The sequence below is a fragment of the Anastrepha ludens genome, chromosome 5 (assembly GCF_028408465.1).
Source record: "Anastrepha ludens isolate Willacy chromosome 5, idAnaLude1.1, whole genome shotgun sequence".
In the NCBI taxonomy this organism is placed as follows: Eukaryota; Metazoa; Arthropoda; class Insecta; order Diptera; family Tephritidae; genus Anastrepha; species Anastrepha ludens.
This window is the reverse complement of record NC_071501.1, coordinates 22,263,368-22,286,959: the sequence shown is the minus strand read 5'-3', so window position 1 is coordinate 22,286,959 and position 23,592 is coordinate 22,263,368. Positions and strand designations below refer to the sequence as shown.

At 36.9% G+C, this 23,592-nt stretch overlaps 4 protein-coding genes and 1 pseudogene across 4 annotated transcripts; 3 read left to right on the top strand and 2 right to left on the bottom strand.

The window, feature by feature from the left end:
• Positions 1–2,010: 2,010 nt before the first annotated feature.
• On the top strand, positions 2,011–3,133 carry LOC128864117 (phospholipase A1-like; annotated as a pseudogene).
• Positions 3,134–7,581: 4,448 nt separating this feature from the next.
• Positions 7,582–8,745, bottom strand: LOC128863660 (phospholipase A1-like). Its single transcript, XM_054102920.1, has 2 exons — positions 8,664–8,745; positions 7,582–8,588 (listed from the first exon to the last, which is right to left on the bottom strand). Exons 1-2 carry the CDS (start codon positions 8,701–8,703, stop codon positions 7,612–7,614), a joined length of 1,017 nt encoding a protein of 338 aa, XP_053958895.1. The 5' UTR covers positions 8,704–8,745; the 3' UTR covers positions 7,582–7,611.
• A 6,866-nt stretch (positions 8,746–15,611) lies between these two features.
• Positions 15,612–16,436, bottom strand: LOC128863395 (DNA-directed RNA polymerase II subunit RPB9). The gene is made up of 3 exons (XM_054102527.1): positions 16,231–16,436; positions 16,018–16,146; positions 15,612–15,932 (listed from the first exon to the last, which is right to left on the bottom strand). The coding sequence occupies exons 1-3, from the start codon at positions 16,296–16,298 to the stop codon at positions 15,743–15,745; spliced, it is 387 nt and encodes a 128-aa protein (XP_053958502.1). The 5' UTR covers positions 16,299–16,436; the 3' UTR covers positions 15,612–15,742.
• A 1,700-nt stretch (positions 16,437–18,136) lies between these two features.
• LOC128864050 (probable dolichyl pyrophosphate Man9GlcNAc2 alpha-1,3-glucosyltransferase) lies at positions 18,137–19,989 on the top strand. The gene is made up of 4 exons (XM_054103530.1): positions 18,137–18,891; positions 18,974–19,171; positions 19,227–19,386; positions 19,452–19,989. The coding sequence occupies exons 1-4, from the start codon at positions 18,212–18,214 to the stop codon at positions 19,881–19,883; spliced, it is 1,470 nt and encodes a 489-aa protein (XP_053959505.1). The 5' UTR covers positions 18,137–18,211; the 3' UTR covers positions 19,884–19,989.
• A 328-nt stretch (positions 19,990–20,317) lies between these two features.
• LOC128863703 (dolichyl-diphosphooligosaccharide--protein glycosyltransferase subunit 1) lies at positions 20,318–23,520 on the top strand. Its single transcript, XM_054102988.1, has 3 exons — positions 20,318–20,324; positions 20,864–21,484; positions 21,554–23,520. The coding sequence occupies exons 1-3, from the start codon at positions 20,318–20,320 to the stop codon at positions 22,342–22,344; spliced, it is 1,419 nt and encodes a 472-aa protein (XP_053958963.1). The 3' UTR covers positions 22,345–23,520.
• The last annotated feature ends 72 nt before the right edge of the window (positions 23,521–23,592 follow it).

Genomic DNA, 23,592 nt, shown 5'->3' with positions numbered 1-23,592 from the left:
ACCTTCACTGAGTTCTCTTCTTCACTTTCCCACGAGCTATCAATGGCTTTTTCAAACTATATCTGATGTCTCTCTTAGCCATTGCATTCTTACTACGTAGCAAAAGTGCGACTGAAAAATAAATACACGCATTATTTTTTAATAACTACAAACCTTTATATTCTTTTTTACAGTTTCACAATATTTTTACAACGCTCGGCATTTAATAATTTTGCGTTCAAAAACTCCGCCTTCTAACTAGAAAAACTTATACATTTTAAAAATTGCGCGTTCTAAAATTCTACGTGGCCAAACAAGAAATAAAATGTATACATTTATCAGGTTTTAGTGATTGATAGGTTTACATAAGGCTCTTCAGGCCTCTTCGATTCGCCATTTTCCCGCTCGTTAGCTCTATGCTCGATTAGCTTGACAAAAAATTTGCATGCGAAAACAACAATAAAGTTATTGAATAAGATTCGCCGCTACCGAGTATGCCTATAGCTCATTAGACGCAGTGCCTTACCAACACACGTAATTTAAGGCAGGTCTCTTCCCGCATTGCCGACATATCGCACCCTAAATACAAAAGGGTCACAACTCAAAATTTTCCACACTCCCAGCTTGACTTGTTCACAGTAGCACAGAAAACAAACTATGTGACACATCACGCTGAAATTTGCCATGTAAGCTTATAACAGTCCTACCAAAAAACAAAAAATTGATTTTTGCCATATGTCATCCGCGGACCGTTTTATTGATAACGTCTCGTTCATATTTGAGCAGATGGTACATTTTGAGTTGTGACCCTTTTGTATTTAGGGTGCGATATGTTCATTTGTACCAGTTGCTTCATCTTTCGCCACATACTAATTCTTGGCTAAAAGAAGAGGCCCTTCTTTTCGCCAAGCGTTAGCAAGTGGTAAGTTTTCGTCAAGTTAATCGAGCATAGAGATAACGATCGTGATGTCGCTTTTGCATCTTTCGAGCGCTTAATCATTTTAATAATAAAAGTAATTTTAATTTTACATTTCAACAGCTCTGTAGGGAAAATCTTGCTACCTACACATGTTTGTATAAGGTCTGTCACAAAATTTCTCGGACTGGTGCAAAAATAAAAAAAAATAAAACAGATTTTGCCAAAGCTGATTTATTTTACTCAAAATACAGGGAAATCTCCCTTGGGCGGACAAAAGTTGACTGGCGGTGTGTGCCCGCTCAAAGGGAGGATAGCTAATTTCAGAACTTTTAAATTTTCTAAACTATTTCTTACTTGAATAAAATACATATATGATATTATAACATTCAAACAAAAATGTGTATGTATTTTTTCAAAAGTAACTGAGTGAGCAGTTTTTAATTATGTCCGCCTATGAAGAGTTCGCGTCCGCTGAACTGAGGTTTTTGTAAGTTTGTTATGAAAAACAAACTTAATGTCCTTTCGTAAGAGGTTCGTGTCTGCACATTGACATTTTGAATTCAGATTAACAGAGCAGCTCTGATTGTTGCTAACATCGGCTTCTTTGACACAGGTTTCATCCAGAAGAGCTTCTCACAAGTTAGGGAGTCTAATACGAAAGCATTAAGGAATTACAATTTTATTGCTTGTCACAAAAAGTTTTCGAAAAAGTATAGAAAGGAGATGTCATACGAGCGCCTTAAGTTAGTTACTAAAAAGAAAGCATCAGCCTGGAACACAAATCGCACCATTTCTGTACTTAGAATAAATACTCGTATACGCAAGAGTTTATTAACTCCGATAAAATGGGAATCTGTCTCCAAAACCAGATCCATTTTGTAAGAAAATATTAAATTTCCGCAATACTTTGTGACATGATAAGATAGCTTTAGCTGCACGAGTTTTTTACCGAAGACGATATTTTCATAATCATATATATGTGTGTGTGAGTGGATGTACCTAAAAGGCATATGGCACTTGTGAATACTAATCTTTCACGTACAAATGTCCCCAAATTAAATTGGCCAAGCAAAATTTTGGTATAAAAATAGGTGGTGTTAGAAATTCTTTTATATTGGTAATTTGGTATATCATCAGAACAGCCATGAAGTCAGTGATCGTGTTACTACTCGCAGTTGCAGCAGGTATGTGATTTAACGCCCAATACTAAACAAAAACTGTCCTGTACTCCTTTACTTATTTTACTTGGTATCTTTCAGCTGTGGCCATCCCTATTTCCGAAAAAAGGATATCCGGTGAAGGTGGTTGGTATGTGCCACAACTGGATGGATCCTTGCAGTGGATGACTGAGGAGGAAGCCGAGGCATTGAGCAAAACACCAACCGGCCGTAGCACTGCTCAAGTTTATTACTATTTGTACACGAACGAGAACCCTACCACTGCAGATATGCTTGTTACAGATGACACCGAATCTTTGCAGAAATCCCACTTCAATAAAAATAATCCCACAAAAATCATTATCATGGTTGGCAATCCAACGGAAACACCGCTTTGATAACATTGATCCGTGATGCGTATTTGTCCAAGGGTGATTACAACATTATTGCAGTAGACTGGAGTGACAAGGCGAAAAATATTATTTATTCTAACGCGGCATCGCATGTTGCTGAGGTTGGTGCACAGGTTGCTGGATTTATTGACTTTTTATACCAAAAAGGTGGCTTATCACTCGCAACCTCGCATGTAATCGGTCACAGTTTGGGTGCTCATATATCCGGTCATGCTGGAAAGAATGTGAAATATGGAACCATTGAGCGAATTACAGGTTTGGATCCTGCCTTACCGTTGTTCAGTTATGACAAGCCCGCTAAGCGTTTGAGCCAAAGTGATGCCAATTATGTTGAGTCTATCCAAACTTGCGGTGGTAGGTTGGGTTTCTTGAAACCAATTGGCAAAGGAGCTTTCTATCCCAACGGTGGCAAGAGTCAACCTGATTGTGGCATTGATCTTGTCGGTACGTGCGCCCACTCACGCTCATACATTTACTACGCTGAAGCTATTGGCAGCGAAAATTTCCCATCTATGAAGTGCGGGGATTATGGAGAGGCTATTAGCAAGTCTTGTGGTGTGACTTATTCTTCTATTCGCATGGCCGCCACCAGTTACTTTGTCAATGGTTTTGGTGAGTTCTACGTTCCCGTAAACGAAGTGGCTCCCTATGGCAAGGGTGAATAAATCTTGCACAACTTTCTCTGATGTTCAGAATAAAAAATTATGAATATACTTGATTAAAATAATATTTTTGATATTTAAATAGCGTTTATATTTAAATTTAATTTTGACTTAATTTTTAAAGTTAGAATTCCTTTCGGAAAAAGAGCCCCTTGTCCTGACCATAAATATTTGTCAGGAAACTTTTAACAAAGTTGTATGTTTTGGGATCATTTCTTTAAATGCCTTAGAACAATGTGTGTTAGACACCCGGTAAACACTGTTTTCGCATTTTCACGGATGGCTACGGGACCTATCACGGTTCCGGCCTTGGTGCCTACGTGGAATCCGCGGGGCAAAACTACACTTTGCCCTTGGAATGTAAGCATCTGTGTTTCAAGGGGAGTATGTGTATGTATGTGTATGCTATTCAAGAAGCAATGAACTTTGTTGTGGAAAACAGGTGCAGAGACAGACCTTTATGTGTCTGCAGCGACAGCAAAGCTGCGTTCATGGCCATAGACAGCCCTCCAACCACTTTAAGGGTAGTTGAGTCCTGTAAATCGAGGATGAACTATGTCGATAGACATACTTTTATGAAGCTAACATAGGATCCGGAACACGTGGATATCGCGGATAACGAGACCTCTCACTCTTTAGCTAGGATGGGCTCTGAGGCCAACTTCTTTGGCCCCGTCCTGCCACTTGCTTTTGCCGCCATCAAAACCACGGTTAGCAAACGAGTTACTTCAACCCACAAGCGAATTTAGCAGGCTGAGAGAGGCTGCATATGGACAAAAGCGGAATTGACTGCAAGCAGCTGGTTCGGCTGATGACGGGCCGCTTTCTATGGTTCGCCCATGGAAAATGTAGGCATCTCAGACAGTGCAATATGCCCAGCATGTGGAGAGGAGGATGGGACGGCACTTTCTGTGCATCTGCGTGGCCTTCGCTCCAATCAAGCTTGAGATCATTGGCAGTGATGTGTTAAGAAGCGACCACCTTGGCTCCTTGGCACCACAAGCTCTATTCAGATTTCTTCAGAGGTCGAGTAGAGTGAAAGAAAATTAAAAAGGGAACCCGAGTGCGGTACAATGGACTTAATGTTGTCTAAGTGGTGTACTTGCTAGTTGTCCCGACAAAAACAAAAAAATCAACCATACTAACTTCCAAAATATTACTGAATTGCCATTGGTGCTACAATTATAGGGGATGGACTAGCGTTTGGATTTGCATATTTCTCAATAAGTAAACCTTGCTTGAACATGAAACACAATTCATTTAACCCGCCGTTGGACACCTTTTTTAAAACCTTCGGTTGGGCACCCCGGTGTGGCCTTTTTTCGTCCTATTCGAGAATCCTTTTGAAAGGGTTATATCCATAAATCGAAAGAAACGTAAATTTTAGGAAGCTATCTAAAAGCTCAAGTCGTTAGCTATAATAGAAACTTGTTGAATTCACGTTTAAATTGAGCAGAAAAGTCTGGCCAGACCCGGGAGCCCAACGGAGGGTTAAATGATTTCTACGTAGGGTTATAACTTCACAGTAGTTCATTCTTGAGTTTCGGCACTTACACATGTCTCATAAATGGCAACTTCGATTCATATTTCAACTCCTGAACGGTTTCTAGATGGTTAGCGCAATATTTATCCATAACGGCACCCCACAAACAAACAACAACCTAATGGAGTCCAATCGCAGCTCTTGGCCGGCTGATTTCATGCAATCAAAAAGCGATCGATTTTGTAAATATCAAGCCATAAACTAAATTTCTGCGTACCACGGATGATATTTTAGCCAAAGTAAACAAAAACTATCTTTCAAATTTCAAGCTCGCTTAAATTCGCTTCTGTTTGCTTAACTTTGTATTGCTTTCCCTTAGATATTTTTCGCTAAGTGAGTAAAGAAGTGACGAGTGAAGGGAATCTTCTTAAAAGAAAATATGCCTTAATTTTGTTGATATTGCGGTTTTTTTTCAATTAAACCACGAAATTATTATACACAAATACACCTGCATGTATGCTAGCGGCACTTACTCTTGGAGTGGTTAAAGATTGAAATATAAGTTTGCGCGACCAGACGCAAATCAGATAATATAAAATTAGACAATATATAGCAATTTGGCGATTGAATTGCTTATATGTATATATATATAATAGGCCTCTTATACTCGCCCCTTCTCTGCTCGCTATCTCTCTACTCGTCCAACTTGACAAAAAATTTGCATGCGAAAGCAATAACAAAGTTATCAAGGAAGATCCACCGCAAGCGATTATGATTATTTATATATAATATATATGTATATAATTGGCGCGTACACCCTTTTTGGGTGTTTGGCCGACCTCCTCCTCCTGTTTTGTGGTGTGTGTCTTGATGTTGTTTCACAAATGGAGGGACCTACAGTTTCAAGCCGACTCCGAACGGCAGATATTTTTTTATGAGGAGCTTTTTCATCGCACAAATACACTCGGAGGTTTGCCATTGCCTGCCGAGAGGCGACCGCTATTAGAAAAAACTTTTTCTTTATTTTTGATCTTAAACCGAGATTCGAACCGTCGTTCTCTCTCTGAATTCCGAATGGTAGTCAAGCACCAACCCATTCGGCCACGGCGGCCGGCGATAATGTTTATATCTACCTCATAAAATTGGCGTAACTCATTGGTTTCAATGCAGCCAGCTCTCTTTTCTGATATTTGACAAGTTTCATAACTAATACTACTACAACTAGATAATAAAATGACAACAGATACTAAAAGGTAAGTATTTAATTATTATTTTTAATTATTTTTTTAAAGGAAACGTAAGGTGTGAACAGTGGTGGCAACCGAAAGTTTGCTAAAGAGCTACTGGGCACGGAAAGAGAAGAAACTCCTGGAATGAAGAAATGTCTATGCTCACGTTTTGGGGGGCATAAGCACAGGGTTTCCCCACATTTTAAGTGTTATTTTTTTTTTTTTGAAATTGCTTAAATATAGAAATACAATTTCCATAGGACCCTTCCAAACCTTTGGTGTCTGTCTTCAAGTGCGCGAAGGACGACGCCGGATGTACTCGAACTCCATGTATTGTCCCTTATATTGAATAGATCGAAGAGATTTTTGTCAATAGCTGGCTGATTGCCAATAATCACACTCTTAATTTCGGCACTGTGCCAGTAAAAGGGCTGATAGTGCCACATCTTTTAGTAACAGTAACCGTATCATCTCACCAATCAGCAGCATCAAAAACAACACACAACAAATTTTTAAACTTCCCCCAACACCATCTTCGTCACAGCCAGGCCAGATCCGTTACACAGCTTCTTTCTACAAGCTTGCTGTATCCACAAACATCCGTCCATCTGCGCACATCTACTTAAGACCTTCCCATCCTCTTAGAAATTATCATAAAAAAAAATAATAAATAATTGGCGCGTACACTTCTATTAGGTGTTTGGCCGAGCTCCTCCTCCTATTTGTGGTGCGCGTCTTGATGTTGTTCCACAAATGGAGGGACCTACAGTTTCAAGCCGACTCCGAACGGCAGATATTTTTATGAGGAGCTTTTTCATGGCAGAAATACACTCGGAGGTTTGCCATTGCCTGCCGAGGGGCGACCGATATTAGAAAAATGTTTTTATTAATTTTGCTTTCACCGAGATTCGAACCAACGACCTCTCTGTGAATCCCGAATTGTAATCACGCACCAACCCTTTCGGCTACGGCGGCCGCAAGAAATTATCATACCTACTCCTAAAATCATCCTTACCCACAGCAGCATCTCTACCATCACCGCCACTATCTCCCCAAGCAGCTGCATTAACCACCCATATACATATATAGGTATATACTCGTATATACATACATCACCACAATCTTCTCAAATTGAGCCACAAGTCTCCGCAGGAAAACAACGCAAAAAAAGATACTATGAGGAGAGAAAAAACTCCAAGAGAGAAGGTTAGGTTAGGCAGTACTGGCTGATCTGTAAAAAGATCTTACTTAGACCTCTAGGTTCCATTGTGTTACCAGTGATATGTACTTGGAGTCGAATTATTATGCTATCAACTCCCTTAGATACTCCTTGAGGTACTTCAGAATATATTCCTAACATTTCTCTTCTCAAAACATATACATATATACACATATACATACAAACCACATTTGGGGTATTCATAAGGATGTCGTATTGTTATGCGCGTAAGACACTAATAGAATGTCTATCAGTCATAGTGTCTTAATTTTTAAATTAAAAACATGCATACATACATACACATACATACATGGAGGACCAACAGATCTGCCGATTAGAACGCATGTTTACATTCAATTCAAATTAATAGAGCAGCTCTGCTGGATGTACACATCTTTAGTGTTTGGAAAGCTATGGAATTCTAACTTTAAAAATTAAGTCAAAATTAAATTCAAATCTAAACGTTATTTAAATATTTTTCAAAAATATTATTTTATTAAAGTATATTCATAATTTTTTATTCTGAACATCAGAGAAATTTGTGCAAGATTTATTCACCCTTGCCATAGGGAGCCACTTCGTTTACGGGAACGTAGAACTCACCAAAACCATTGACAAAGTTACTGGTGGCGGCCATGCGAATAGAAGAATAAGTCACACCACAAGACTTGCTAATAGCCTCTCCATAATCCCCGCACTTCATAGATGGGAAATTTTCGCTGCCAATAGCTTCAGCGTAGTAAATGTATGAGCGTGAGTGGGCGCACGTACCGACAAGATCAATGCCACAACCAGGTTGACTCTTGCCACCGTTGGGATAGAAAGCTCCTTTGCCAATTGGTTTCAAGAAACCCAACCTACCACCGCAAGTTTGGATAGACTCAACATAATTGGCATCACTTTGGCTCAAACGCTTAGCGGGCTTGTCATAACTGAACAACGGTAAGGCAGGATCCAAACCTGTAATTCGCTCAATGGTTCCATATTTCACATTCTTTCCAGCATAACCGGATATATGAGCACCCAAACTGTGACCGATTACATGCGAGGTCGCGAATGATAAGCCACCTTTTTGGTATAAAAAGTCAATAAATCCAGCAACCTGTGCACCAACCTCAGCAACATGCGATGCCGCGTTAGAATAAATAATATTTTTCGCCTTGTCACTCCAGTCTACTGCAATAATATTGTAATCACCCTTGGACAAATACGCATCACGGATCAATGTTATCAAATCGGATTTTGCGTTGGATTGCCAACCATGAATAATGATTTTTGTGGGATTATTTTTATTGAAGTGGGATTTCTGCAAAGATTCGGTGTCATCTGTAACAAGCATATCTGCAGTGGTAGGGTTCTCGTTCGTGTACAAATAGTAATAAACTTGAGCAGTGCTACGGCCGGTTGGTGTTTCGCTCAATGCCTCGGCTTCCTCCTCAGTCATCCACTGCAAGGATCCATCCAGTTGTGGCACATACCAACCACCTTCACCGGATATCCTTTTTTCGGAAATAGGGATGGCCACAGCTGAAAGAGACCAAGTAAAATAAGTAAAGGAGTACAGGACAGTTTTTGTTTAGTATTGGGCGTTAAATCACATACCTGCTGCAACTGCGAGTAGTAACACGATCACTGACTTCATGGCTGTTCTGATGATATACCAAATTACCAATATAAAAGAATTTCTAACACCACCTATTTTTATACCAAAATTTTGCTTAGTCAATTGAATTTGGGGACATTTGTACGTGAAAGATTAGTATTCACAAGTGCCATATGCCTTTTAGGTACATCCACTCACACACACATATATATGATTATGAAAATATCGTCTTCGGTAAAAAACTCGTGCAGCTAAAGCTATCTTATCATGTCACAAAGTATTGCGGAAATTTAATCTTTTCTTACAAAATGGATCTGGTTGTGGAGACAGATTCCCATCTTATCGTAGTTAATAAACTCTTGCGTATACGAGTATTTATTCTAAGTACAGAAAAGGTGCGTTTTGTGTTCCAGGCTGATGCTTTCTTTTTAATAACTATTAAGGCTCTCGTATGGCGTGGCATCTCTTTTCTACACTTTTTCTAAAACTTTTAGAGACAAACGAAAAAATTCTAATTTCTTAATGCTTTTGTATTAGATTTCCGAAAATCTGAGAAGCTCTTCTGGATGAAACCTGTGTCAAAAAAAGCCGATGTTCATAAGAATAAGAGCTGCTCTATCAATTTGTTAGAATCAAATTGGTCAAGTAGTAGTAAAGGCGCTCACACTTCTATTAGACATACTTTTAGTATTGGAAGATCAATATTATAAGATTGTGATATTATGTGTTTGCGTATAAGCAATCCAATCGCTAAGTTGCTATATATTGTCTAATTTTATATTATCTGATTTGCGTCTGGCGGCCGCCGTAGCCGAATGGGTTGGTGCGTGATTACCATTCGGAATTCACAGAGAGGTCGTTGGTTCGAATCTCGGTGTAACCAAAATTAATAAAAACATTTTTCTAATAGCGGTCGCCCCTCGGCAGGCAATGGCAAACCTCCGAGTGTATTTCTGCCATGAAAAAGCTCCTCATAAAAATATCTGCCGTTCGGAGTCGGCTTGAAACTGTAGGTCCCTCCATTTGTGGAACAACATCAAGACGCACACCACAAATACGAGGAGGAGCTCGGCCAAACACCTAACAGAAGTGTACGCGCCAATTATTTATTTTTTTATTTGATTTGCGTCTGGTCGCGCAAACTCATATTTCAATATTTAACCACTCCAAGAGTAAGTGCCGCTAGCACACATGCAGGTGTATTTGTGTATAATAATTTCGTGGTTTAATTGAAAAAAAAAACCACAATATCAACAAAATTAAGGCATATTTTCTTTTAATAAGATTCCCTTCACTCGTCACTTCTTTACTCACTTAACGAAAAATATCTAAGGGAAAGCAATACAAAATTAAGCAAACAGAAGCGAATTTAAACGAGCTTGAAACTTGAAAGACAGTTTTTGTTTACTTTGGCTAAAATATCATCCGTGGTACACAGAAATTTAGTTTATGGCTTGATATTTACAAAATCGCTCGCTTTTTGATTGCACTAAATGATCCGGCCAAGAGCTGCGATTGGACTCCATTAGGTTGTTGTTTGTTCGTGGGGTGCCGTTATGGATAAATATTGCGCCAACGTTCAGGAGTTCAGGAGTTGAAATATGAATCAAAGTTGCCATTTATGAGACATATATAAGCGCCGAAACTCACAAAATTGTACGGAATGGATTACTGTGAAAGTAGCCTTGGAAGTCATTTAAATGAATTTATATTTCATATTCAAGTAAGGTTAACTCATTGAGAAATATTCATGCGTATTTTATTTAAAGCTGAATTAAATTCCAAGCGGGGGTGCTCGTCATCCAATATTGAAGATGAGGAAATGGGGATGGTGACGCGAATACATAGCCTCTCCTTCCCAAATGTCAACCTCTCCTTCACAGGGCGTCCCCTGTTTAAAACGAAAGGCGGGATAACCTTCCTACAAGCGAGGGGGAAATCCCTACGCCATGCCAGCCTGGAGGCAGTACGGCAGCCCCGGATCCAGGATCGGATGCAGAAGGCCAATCCCCTACTCATCTTAAAATAACAGATTACAGAAACCAACATAAACAAAAAAACTAACAGCGCTAGATGGACTGCCCTATAATTATAGCAACAATGACAATTAAGTAATAATTTTATTATAATATAATAAAATTCTTCACATACTTGGGGAAAAGGCTAAACTTGTGTTATTTTACAGACTTGTAATCAACAATATTACTCATTAACATATTATCTCCCGGCGTTCTTTCTAAAAGCCTTTCTTCTGGTACCGGGGCAAATTACAAAAAAAAAAAAGAAAACAAAAACAATTATATTTGAAATGCTTTTTAGCTTCAGAAATTTGAACAAAACAGCTTCAAATTATCAAAATTATAACCAATTAGAAGGCCAGGCAAGTGAGGTAGTGTGCCCGCGAAAGGATAGGATCAGGATCCCCTTGACAACCTACGCTCTAATCCTGGAAGGATGCGCTTTGCACAAACTCAGCGAGCGCTGGGCAAGTACACGAACGTGTAAGGTCGCGAAGTCCTTCTGGTCACGTTTGGCTAGGAGGCGTTCGAGGGATATTCTGAGGGTGATAAAAACTTATCGATCAAATTTCGTGGGCATCCTCACGGGGCACTGTCCGCGGGCTATATATTCCGTAAGACTCGGAATTACTTCGAGTCCCTTTTGCGTCAGCTGTATGGAGGATGAGGTGGAATCATCTCAGCACCTGCTCCTCAGCTGCCCAGCTCTCGTGGGACTAAGATTCAAGCATCTTGGTTCTCACTTCTTTTCTGCGCCTGCTGATATAGCACGTATTGAAAACAAAAATCTGATCAACTTCATCAGCAGCATAAAGAGTTTAACACAACCGCAGACTAGTCACCGTTCGTAGACCACAAATACTGAACTTCCCCAACCCTTTCTCTTTCGTCCTTTTTTCCTTCACCTCTTTTTCCCCTCTTGCAATGGCATCACAAAGGATGAACCAAACTTCTTTCGTCCAAGTCCGCCCACTCTCTGGGCAACTAGTCACTACCTAACCTAACCAATTAGAAGTTATATATGTAAATATATAATTGGCGCGTACACCCTTTTTGGGTGTTTGGCCGAGGAGCTCCTATTTGTGGTGTGTGTCTTGATGTTGTTTCACAAATGGAGGGGCCTACAGTTTTAAGCCGACTCCGAACGGCAGATATTTTTATGAGGAGCTTTTTCATGGCAGAAATACACTCGGAGGTTTGCCATTGCCTGCCGAGGGGCGACCGCTATTAGAAAAATGTTTTTATTAATTTTGGTTACACCGAGATTCGAGCCAACGTTCTCTCTGTGAATTCCGAATGGTAATCACGCACCAACCCATTCGGCTACGGCGGCCGATTGTTCAATTGTTTTTAAAATGATAATATATTTTAATAATTTTGGTACATGGATAATTAAACAGCTTAGTACGTTTTATTGGTATGATATTTTTGAATGTGTAATGCTACTTTACAAGATTTACACATACATACTCGTATAAGCACTTGTTTTTCTTATTTTGTGTGCAGAACAGACGCGACAATTCCTTCTAACAAATTTGTTGGCCTTATCGCTGAAAATTTGCATCAACTCGTGTTGTTTTATGGATCCTAAAAGCCGTTATCGTGGATACATTGTAACTTTTAGGGTCCTTTTTTTTTAACTAGGATAGTATGATAGATACTGATACAGTTTTAGATTCGCATAATATATTCCATATAAAATTCCAAATTTGACTATTTTCAGGGGATTGCATACTCTGAATTTTAGACGACCACGCCATGGAATCATAACCTCTTCTTCTTAATTGGCACGATAACAGCTTACGCGATTTTGGCCGAGTTTAACAAAGCGCGCCAGTCGTTTCTTTCTTGTGCTAACCGGCGCCAATTGGACACACCAAGTGAAGCCAAGTCCTTCTCCACCTGATCTTTCCAACGCAGAGGAGGCCTTCCTCTTCCTCTACTACCACCAGCTGGTACCGCATCGAATACTTTCAGAGCCGGAGCGTTTGTATCCATTCGGACGACATGACCCAGCCAACGTAGCCGCTGGATCTTTATTCGCTGGTCTATGTCTATGTCGTCGTAAAGCTCATACAGCTCATCGTTCCATCGTCTGCGATATTCGCCGTTGCCAACGTGCAAAGGTCCAAAAATCTTGCGCAGAATCCTTCTCTCAAACACTCCAAGCGTCGCTTCATCGGATGTTGTCATCGTCCACGCTTCTGCGCCATACCCTCATCTAATGATAAATTTTGGTTGGGTGTGTAGATCTCCATAAATCTTCTACAAAAGTAGTCGATGATATATTGAATTTTGATTAAACGATTTGAATTTGATGGTATAATAGAATTTTCTGAAAAATTAAGAAAGGTCAAAATTTGCTGGAATCTATTACGGGTCATAGTTGTCCGGAAAATAGGCATTTCAATCAGAGGGTGAGTTGACCAGCAATCAGCTATAGAGTTTTTTCTTACCAACTCCATAATTATTATCAGGGCAAACCACTTTTTCAGTTCGTTATTAGTTACGTCATGCCACTTTGCAGTATGCTTCACTTTTTTATAATTGTGACGATTTTGGGAGTAATATTTATTTGTTTCTTCACATATAGTAGAGAAAAGATCGTCACCAATAAAAAGCAATGTTACACCCTCTAAGCTGCCACGATTTTCTGAAAATAGTTTCCCTCCCGAAACACCTTCAAAATCCTTTAGATTTCTCGGCATCAGTTTCTGACCAATCCAAATTTTCATCGGCTTACTCGTTGCCTTGGTGCGGGAATTACAGAATCATAAGGCTCATCACTTCTTGCATATTCGCTGGGAATGGCTGAAAGGATATACACAAAATTATCTTCAAAATATATATTTTTCATTTCATCCATGCTTCACTTTATTGTAGACATATGGGTTCAAAAATATGCAATTTGTAATAAAATTCAATTTCAATAAATATGTGTATATGTATGTAAAACGGTATTCTGTATAACAACAGTTTTTCAACAATTTTTTTTACCTTGCCTGAAATTGTTTCTAAAAATAATTTTAGTTTATATGTATTTGTTTACGTCGTGTTATACTCAAAACTGCAAATAAATCGTTCTTATATAGCAAATAACGGTTTTTTAAACCAAATTTGAAATATGTGCTAAACTATGCGAAATACCATGGGACACTAAATAATAGACAAAGAGAAATCATACAGGGCAAATGAAAATTCATGTGAAAGAGTTCTTGAGAAATTTGAGATCAGACGCGATTATTTAGCTTTAAAAATGAAAACAATGTGAAATTAACGCTTGAGTTCAAATTCATCAAAACGCTCAAATATGTGTACACGGGATTTTCGAGAAGTTCAATGAAAAGTACAAATGTGTGCAAACGGGACGTAATGTGTTAACAAAATCATCTATAACAAAATAACGGAAAAGTTTTTTATTGACAGAAATAAATAACTTTTCTTTTCAGCTGAATAGGCGAAATTGCACGGGGCTATGTTCAGCTGCTGCTAAGCAAATATAATATAATATATAAATATAATATCTTATCCAAATATTAGATATAATATAAGAGCAATTGCTCTACTATTAATACTCCACTATTTACTTACTTTACTGACCCTATGTTCCACACTGGAACTCTATGAATTTATGATGATGATGATTTACTTAAGATTATTTAGAAATCATTAAAAACTTGCCGTGTGCATGTCTGTATATAAAGGGTGATCAGATTGGAGGTACTTTTTCCGAGCAAAACAAACAAACATTTACATGTTTGTTAAATGTGTTGTACGTGGAAAAACTAATGAAAACGAAGTGCCGTGTGTCAAATGGTGAAAGCGTAACGTAATATGTCTCTACATACCGAAGAGGCCGTAGCAAGAAAGTGTATACGTGTGCGTATAACTTCTTGTGTTTAGTTGATTTCGCTTACTCTTCTTCTTCACAAACAAATAATTAATTGCACTCCTTTTTGTTCGTTTATTCATGAGCTCTAACGACACAGTAAATTTGGAAGGCGCAACCTTGTATTCTAACATTTCTATCATTATTGATTTAGATTTACTATGTATGTTTTTGCAAATTTTTGGTTTGAATGTTTAAATTTCAATCAGAAAAAAACAAAATAACAATAAAAAATAGATCACATTTTAACTACCAACTACCAAGAAAAAAAGCGAAGAGCTGTTCTACTGCTACCAACTTGTATGGTTTCGCTTATAATGCATTTCATACGAGAATAGATATCGACCAGGTGTAGATAAACTGCCATAAGTTCTGTTACAAGTTAAGTCCGTTATAGATATGGAATTATAATACTTTTTTAAGACACTCCCCACCAAACCGTTACGAAGGCTGGAAAAACATTTTTTGAGTCTTTAGAAGTTTTAGCATAGATTTTGTTGTTGTTGTTGTATCAGCAAAAACATTCCCCATACATGTAATACAAGGAGTGTTGCTGGAGTGGCAATCCTTGACCGGGTCGTTTCGGTACGTTGAACCCACTGTCGGGGGAACGGTTGTCATTTTGGTTGGTTGGTTTAAGTGGTGATTCGTCCAGAATTCAATTAGCGCTTCCGCACCATTTTGTTGCCACATCCTCGTTACCAATTCGTTTAACGGTTATTTTAGGTATGACTATATCCAGTCTGTGCTGTTCAGGAAACTTATTAGGTTGTTGACACCTAAGCCAGACAGTTGTTCAAAACTCTCGAACATAACATGTTAACATTCTGTCCTTCCATAGGGCAGAGCATTCACAGAGGAAATGGAAAATTGTTTTTTTTTTCTCCGGTTGTTTACAACTGTGACAGTATGTGGACACTCATTTTGGCTGCTTGTCGATCTGCGATTTACTGACGATCAGCTGTAGAACATTTGTTCTTTTACTTAATACAAATTTCTTCAATAGTGAAAATGAAGAAATGAAATGAATACTCATGCCATGTTTACAAATAAGATCTTATTAAATTCAATTGATAAGTTATGCATCATTAGAATTTCAAATATTTCAACAAGTCTACTTTAAAATTGTATCAGGTTTTTGTAATTTATAGAAAATGCAATAAAAAATAACTTATTCCGTCCATCTATGCGTACAATTTTGATTTGTACACACATAATACAATCTCATTTCCTCTTCAGCGCGACGTGTTTGCGCTTGGAAGAAGACTGCTTCTCTGTGTGAACATTTCGGACAAGCATGATCTTCGGTACGGGGCAAAGTTGGGTCAGAAATTACGTCCGGCACTATGTGTGTGAGTTCACTGTGGGCAGATAGATACGTGGGTAAATATGAGCATTCATGTTAAGTTTTTTATTTCGAAAAATATATAAAAATTTAAACCTTACTCAATTTCGTGCATAATCTTGTTCACGTAAATGCAATTTGAGTCGGCTTCCTGTTTGTAGTCACAATTTCGGCAAGCATATAATAGAACCTTGTTTTCTTTGTCTTCTTTTGGATACAACATGTTATTGCTGCGAAATAATGTAAAAAATATTTTATATATGTATGAATACTTATGTATGATAAATAAAATTCGGCGTGACATTTGCACTTACCACTCTTGACAAAAGCGTATGCCTACAAAGCCGGGACCTTCTGAATTAGCATTATCGAAGATAGACATTCTAGTTTACTTCTGAAAGAGAGACACAATTTAAGCCACAGTTATTTGTATTTATAATACAATACACAAATTTCGAATATGGACGAAAGACGCTTTATTTTGCAAAATTATTTGTTGGTGATTAGAAGAAGATAACAAATTAGTCGATATTACTTTGATATATAGTGGAACTTATCGATTAAAGAGTTGATCAACTTTATAAGTATATTATTTACTTTTTCGTGCTTAACGCCCAATCCGTAACTAAAGAGCGAGATTACCCATACAAAATTCTTTTCCCAAAATCTAAGATTATAAAATAATCCTTCATTATTGCCACAAATTTTTTTACATACAACCCGGTGCTATCGATAATTATTTTAACGAATTTAAAGAGAAACATCAAAGTAAAATCTAAATAAAATGGATACCGGCAAAGAAAACAAGTTTGCAGACATAATTCTAGTAAAATTTTTGTTAAAGATTATTAATTATGCATTCATATAAAGAAAAAAGCATGTGTTCATAGACGCTTTGGCCTGTTATTATTTATTATAGAATGTAATATCGAATTTCGCATGCGTATTGCTGCCATCATTTTTTGAGACCTCAGTAAACGTCGTTTACAGATTTCCTCCGACTGTTTATTATTAGCATCCAATTGTGTAATTAAATTAGCTATTTCTTTTCCTTGTTTTTTCTTCATATCGTTAATAATAGTTGCGCAAAGCAAAAACTCCAAAATAATCCACCAAAGCAATTCCTATGAAGAAAAACCTCTCGAAACAGTTTTTACATCTGATTGTCAATTTTGCAGGTAATTTGCCATATATTTGAATGGATAGATTAATTTTGTGGATTTATTTCTGTGAGCATACTTTCAGTTTAGTTGGATAAAATTCAAAACATTTTAATCTTTGGTGTAGATCAATTTAAACTTGTATAATTGACTAGAAATTGAAATTGCCATAATAATTTATTATGTAATTTTTTGTGTTAAAAATATTAAATGTATTTGATGTGTATTCGTTGTATTTGAGCTATTACTATAGTTAGTACCAATTCATACTTATTTACATAAATTTTTACATGACGGGAAATCGCTCTTGTACTCGAAAAGCTAGTAAAAGAGAGTACAATTGAGAGACTTAACAAGGTTCTCTCTCTATCAGCCGTCGCCAGTTTCAGAAAGAGAAATTTTTGCTGCTAATTTCTGGTAACTGTATCAAACGATCAGCTGGAGTACATTTGGCAAAACATTCTGTAAACAAAAGGAAACTACGTTTTCAATTTGCATATTAGGGTACAGTTTTGTAAAGACAATGGCACTTCATACTTTTTACTGTCAGTTTACAACTCTCTCACTGTCCTTGTCACTTTCTATGATTTTTCGGCGACAGTAAATTTAGCAAATGATATGACGAAAATTAACAATTCGGCGACGTTGCGTTTTAATTACCGAAAAAAAGAAAAACCTAATTACATTCCCAAGGGGTGCAATACAGATAAATCTATTTTAAATTGGATATTTAGTAAGTTTATTAAAATATTATTACAGTCTACGCTTCACTCAAATGTAATCCCAAACAAATCGGCTGCATATCGGTTGCATAAAATTTATTTATTTATTTATTATTTATAACTACCAGGACGCTTACGTTACAAACATATTTTCCCTTCTTTGTTTTCAATTACTTTCAAAGCATTGGCTTACGTAAACTCAACTCAAGGTAAATCATCTTAAATTGGCCCTTTTCAATTCATAGTGGCACCCTGTCTTAAAATCATTGCATCCGTATACAAAACATCCCTACATATTTTTCTAATCAAAACGCCACATCACTAATCAGCTGTTTTGAATTGTATAAACAAAACCTTCAAACCTGTTACCGGTACGTTTCTTCGGATGGCGTAGACTTAATAAAAGCAAAACAATGAAATTTAGCGCCTTAAATACTGATATTGTGGCCGCACTAAGTGCTGCCTTAGCTGTTCGTTGTATTGTATCTTTGTATTCGTATTCTGGAGCTGGAAAGCAACCAATGTTTGGTGATTACGAAGCACAAAGGCATTGGCAAGAAGTCACTGTAAACCTTAAGCCAAAGGATTGGTACAAAAACACAACTCAAAATGATTTGTTGTATTGGGGACTTGATTATCCGCCCGTGACAGCTTATCATAGTCATCTCTTGGGTATTGTCGCGGAAAAACTCAACCAAAGCTATGTCGAGTTGAACAAATCAAGGGGCATAGAGTCTAATGCACACAAGAATTTTATGCGATTGACGGTATTACTTTCTGACATTGCATTATATCTGCCAGCTATTTTAATGCTTTGTTTAGTGCTCACAAATCAGGCAGTAAAAAAATCACTGCTTGTATATTTGCTTCCTACGGTTTTTTATCCCGGACAAATTCTTATTGATAACGGACACTTCCAATACAATAACATGTCGCTTGGCTTATGTTTGCTAGCTATAGCTGCCATTTGCAAAGAACGGTTTTATTTGGGATCTTTCTTATACACGTTAGCTTTGAACTATAAACAAATGGAGCTTTATCATGCGTTGCCATTTTTCATTTTCCTACTGCGAACGTGCTTTGATCAAAAAAGGTTAGTGGCGCAAATAAATTTGTACTTTGCTTCATTGTCTGTCACTGTTTTAGAATTTATGAATTAATAAATTTATTTTTAGATTCTCGCAGAAGCTCACAACCTTAACGTTTATAGCTAGCACAGTTGTAATTACTTTCGCTGTGCTGTGGTTACCTTGGCTAGGTTCTTTGAAATCAATACTAGAAGTGGTGGCACGTTTATTTCCCATTGGGCGTGGAGTGTTCGAAGATAAAGTAGCAAACTTTTGGTGTGCTCTCAATGTGGTTTATAAAATCAAGTAATTATAGGATCAAATTGTAAATTTAAAAGTTTTTACAAAATGTATTTTTCAGAAACAAATTGGTAAATCAACAAATGGCCATATTGTGCTTAGGGGTCACTGCAGCTTTTATACTTCCAATCAACATGCACCTTTTTTTCAACAAGAGAAAAGAGACATTCATATTAAGTTTGGTGAGCACCGCTATGGCTTTTTACTTGTTTTCCTTTCAGGTAATAAGGGGCATATATGTGTTTGATAATTTTTATAAATTGAATTCCCTTTTATATATTAATAGGTGCATGAAAAATCTATACTTCTTGTCGCTGCGCCCGCATTCTGTTTATTCAACGCCTACCCTTTGGAAACTCTGTGGTTTTTGGAAACTACCGTGTTTAGCATGTTTCCACTGCTTGTGAAAGATGGTTTGGGAGTACCATTTTTTTCGCTGCTGTTTATTTATCATATCTGCATTAAAAATATACTTCTAAAGCAGCTTAATTTTCCACAATTTAAAGATAGTTTACTATCTGTTCTCTCGTCTATCTCTTTATTTTCAATGTTTATAATTGCTCTGTTATCCTTATTTGTACCTGCGCCCACAAGATATCCATTTATTTGGCCTTTAATAATTTGCCTTTACAGTTTTTTACATTTCTTCTTATATTTCGTATTCTGTATATCGCGGCAGATTTGGAATAATCATAAAGGGAAATCTAAAGTTTTATGATGAATATGAATTTATGTAAAAATAAAAACATTAGTTCTGAATTAACTATAATAAAAGTGAAAGCAAAAATCATAGCGCACAGTGCCTATAAATGGACACAACTCGAAATTATTTAAAAAAGATATTGGTAATGTAATTTCAGAAATCTTTTATTAGCTTTTTATGAAAAGACAAACTTTAAGTTCATTGAAAATTTAGGTTTACTACCATGGCGACAGGCCAGAAAAATCATGAATGAAATCACTTTATTACAAAATTTGCGGAACAAGTGGCAACTCAATACTTAACTTTGGCTTTCAGTCAAAGGGTATAAATTTTAAATACCAAGGCGAATTGAGTACTGAAGGGGACGTCTTCCCACCTATATTTTTCGCGATTTTGACAAGTCTAACGTCAAGTCCCTTACCAGTACAAAACCAACCAAAGGAGGAGAAATGCAATGTTTGTTAAAAATTCAGCGAATGTCTAGGTAATGTTGTGATTTGTGAGATTTAAACTAATGAAAACGAAGTATCGCGTGTAATATTATGAAATCGTAAAATAATATAATGCCTCCAAATGCAGTTTCTTTTTGCGTTTTTATGCGAAACACTCCGTGACAAGAAAGTGTGTGTATGTGTATAATTTCTTGTGTTTCGCAGTTTCTATAGTTTTCATCCACTCTTTCTTGTCACAAGTAATTCCCCTCTTTTTGTTGTTTATTAATGGAGCCTGACGGCAAAGCGAATTCGAAAGGCACAAACTTGTATCCTATCATCCTTGGTTAAATACCATCTGGTCGAGTTTTTACGTTGGCCCTTACCGTACTCAAATAATTTGGCGGATACTGATTGAAGTTTTCAAAAATTTGCCATTATTAGTTTCTAACTTTAATTACTTTTCTAATTCAAATAATAATTTTAACTTTATTTTGATGATATACGGAGCTCTGTTCTATAAAATATTTATTTCTAGCACCCTGTGTTTCATTCCAACATAAGTTCTTAGGCCCATCGTTCATTATCTTTTTGCGGTGCCCAACCTACGTGTCCAAAAAATGGGTTTTAGCCGGTGTACAGTTTTATTTTTATTAATTATTGCTTCATTTTGCCTAATTCAGGCAAAAATTGTTAATAAAAATGTCGAACGTTCGTTAGATATATCTAGCCAATTGGTAAAGGAGAATATCAAAATAACTGCAACTAACAGCGATGGCAAGCCGATTAGCGTGTATAATTTTGTGGTGCCAGCCGCCGATCACAAAAATTTGGCTTTTATTTCAGCAAAAGATGAAAATAAGAAAGATTTGAAATTTACGAAGAAATTCGTTGATGGAGACTTTCTATTTACAATTGCATTCCCAACATCTTTAGCAACAGAGGTTTTCACTGTAGAAACGGTGTACACCAAGAAGCTAATACCCCATCCCAGCCAAATACCGCAATCGGGTAAACAGCTTGTAAGATATGAGGGTAATCTATACTTCTACTCACCGTATGAGACGAACAGCCAGAAAATAAACGTGTTACTAAGTTCGGCAAACATACTTTCATACACACAAATAAAGCCATTTAATGTTGCTTCTAATAAAATCAAGTATGGGCCGTATGAAAATATTGCAGGTAAGTCTTTATTTGAATTATAGCTATGGTAAATTTTATAAATGAAAATATTTGTATATTTTCTTCTAGCAACTGCAAATCAATCGCTTGTTATACACTATGAAAATGAACGCCCCTTCTTGACCACAACGCGCCTTGAAAGAATAATAGAAGTATCACACTGGGGAAATATTGCAGTAAAGGAAAACATTTTCATGGAACATACAGGTGCTTTGCTAAAGGGTTCATTTTCACGTTATGAATTCCAAAAAGATGCACGGTCTGGACATGCTATTAAATCTTATAAAACTTTCCTGCCTGCATCGGCTTCTGATGTCTATTACCGTGATACCAATGGGAATATTTCGACCTCAAACATGAGGATTTTGCGTGACTCAGTCGAATTGGAATTGCGTCCAAGATTTCCGCTTTTCGGTGGTTGGAAAACACAATACACACTTGGCTACAATATCCCGTCCTTTGAGTATCTCTTCAACGCCGATGATAAATACCTACTGAAAATGCGACTAATTGATCATATCTACAATGATATGGTAATTGATGAAGCTGAAATAAAAATCATTTTACCAGAAGGTGTTTCCAATATCGAGTTAACAACGCCATATCCAGTGAAGAGAGGACCAAATGAACTTCATTATACTTACCTGGACACAGTGGGCAGGCCAGTCATAACGATGTACACCAAAAATCTTGTAGAAAATAATATTGCAAATTTCCATTTAAAATATACATTCTCGAAAGTTTCCTTATTGCAAGAACCGCTCTTGGTTGTTGCTTTCTTCTTTATTATTTTCATCATTGCAATTATTTCTATGCGTCTTGATTTCTCGATTAATACCTCACACAGTCACAAAGACTAGAATCGTTTTTAGTTAATTCTTAATATTAACAAAAATACAAATGGAAATTAAATTAAAAACGTACACTAACTGTATTAATTAATAAATAAATCTTTATTTAGATTTCAGTAAAAAAAAATGTTTTGTAAAAATGTAATGGAATGAGTAGAACAATTTTTAGGTAGAATGAGCAACAAAATATTTATATACATATGTACAGTACTGTGCTACACAAAAGCTCAAACAGTGCAATATACAACGGTTTTTAAATATATTAAATTAAATAATTAAAGAGGTTAAATTTAGCGGTCCCACGTTGACGCTTCTACATTTTTAAAGCGAGTTGGGTTTATGTCCGACCGATAACTATCACTTTAGCAGCATTCTCGAATGCTTTATGGGTTTATTTGTAAAGCAAAAAGTTGATTTAGAAAAAATAAATTGTTTGGAAATATGTTCGGCACTGCTACATTTCGAAAAATCGAAGTAATTTTTGTTGGTTCAGCATTCAATACATATTTATAAGTAAGATGAGTTTTAAATAGCGAAAAAGTGGACTTAGAATTTTAATACACTCAGAGGTTTGCCATTGTCTGCCGAGGAGCGACCGCTCTTAGAAAAAACCTTTTCTACAATTTTCGTGTTTCGTTTGTAACAGAATGGTGGCCACATACGGCGAACGGCATACTTTTTCGTTCCCACGACAGTCGGTTCTATGTTGCCGGAACGACCCGGATTTATATCCTGTCAAGGACTGCCACTCCAGCAGCATTCCCGGTACATGCATGGGGAATTTTTATGCTACTACAACAACAAGATATAGATATATGAATGAGGTTTGCATTTCGACCTCATGGGCTTTTATTCCCTCTACTCATCGCAGTACCTCATCCAAGCCCAGTTCTCTTATTAAACTCAGAATAGAGCAACAACAACAACCGGCATATTTTCATATCGCTGAGAATGATCTCCAACGCCCCTTATTGTATCATATATGCACAAATTCATCGTACCCACACTATTTGAAGAAGTAAGAAAATGTGTTGTGGCATACACAACTCTAATCGCGCTCAAACCCTCTCGTCACAGAAATAATTGCAATTCCCATAACCTTCACCAGACTTAAGAGAAAATCTACAAAATACCTCATATGATAATAAATTAGTTAAAATTATTATGTGTCTTAAAATACGTAAATGGTTGCACCACTGGGTGTATTCCATAAATGTTTTTTTTTTCTTAAATAAATTAAATAGCTTTAAGTAAAAA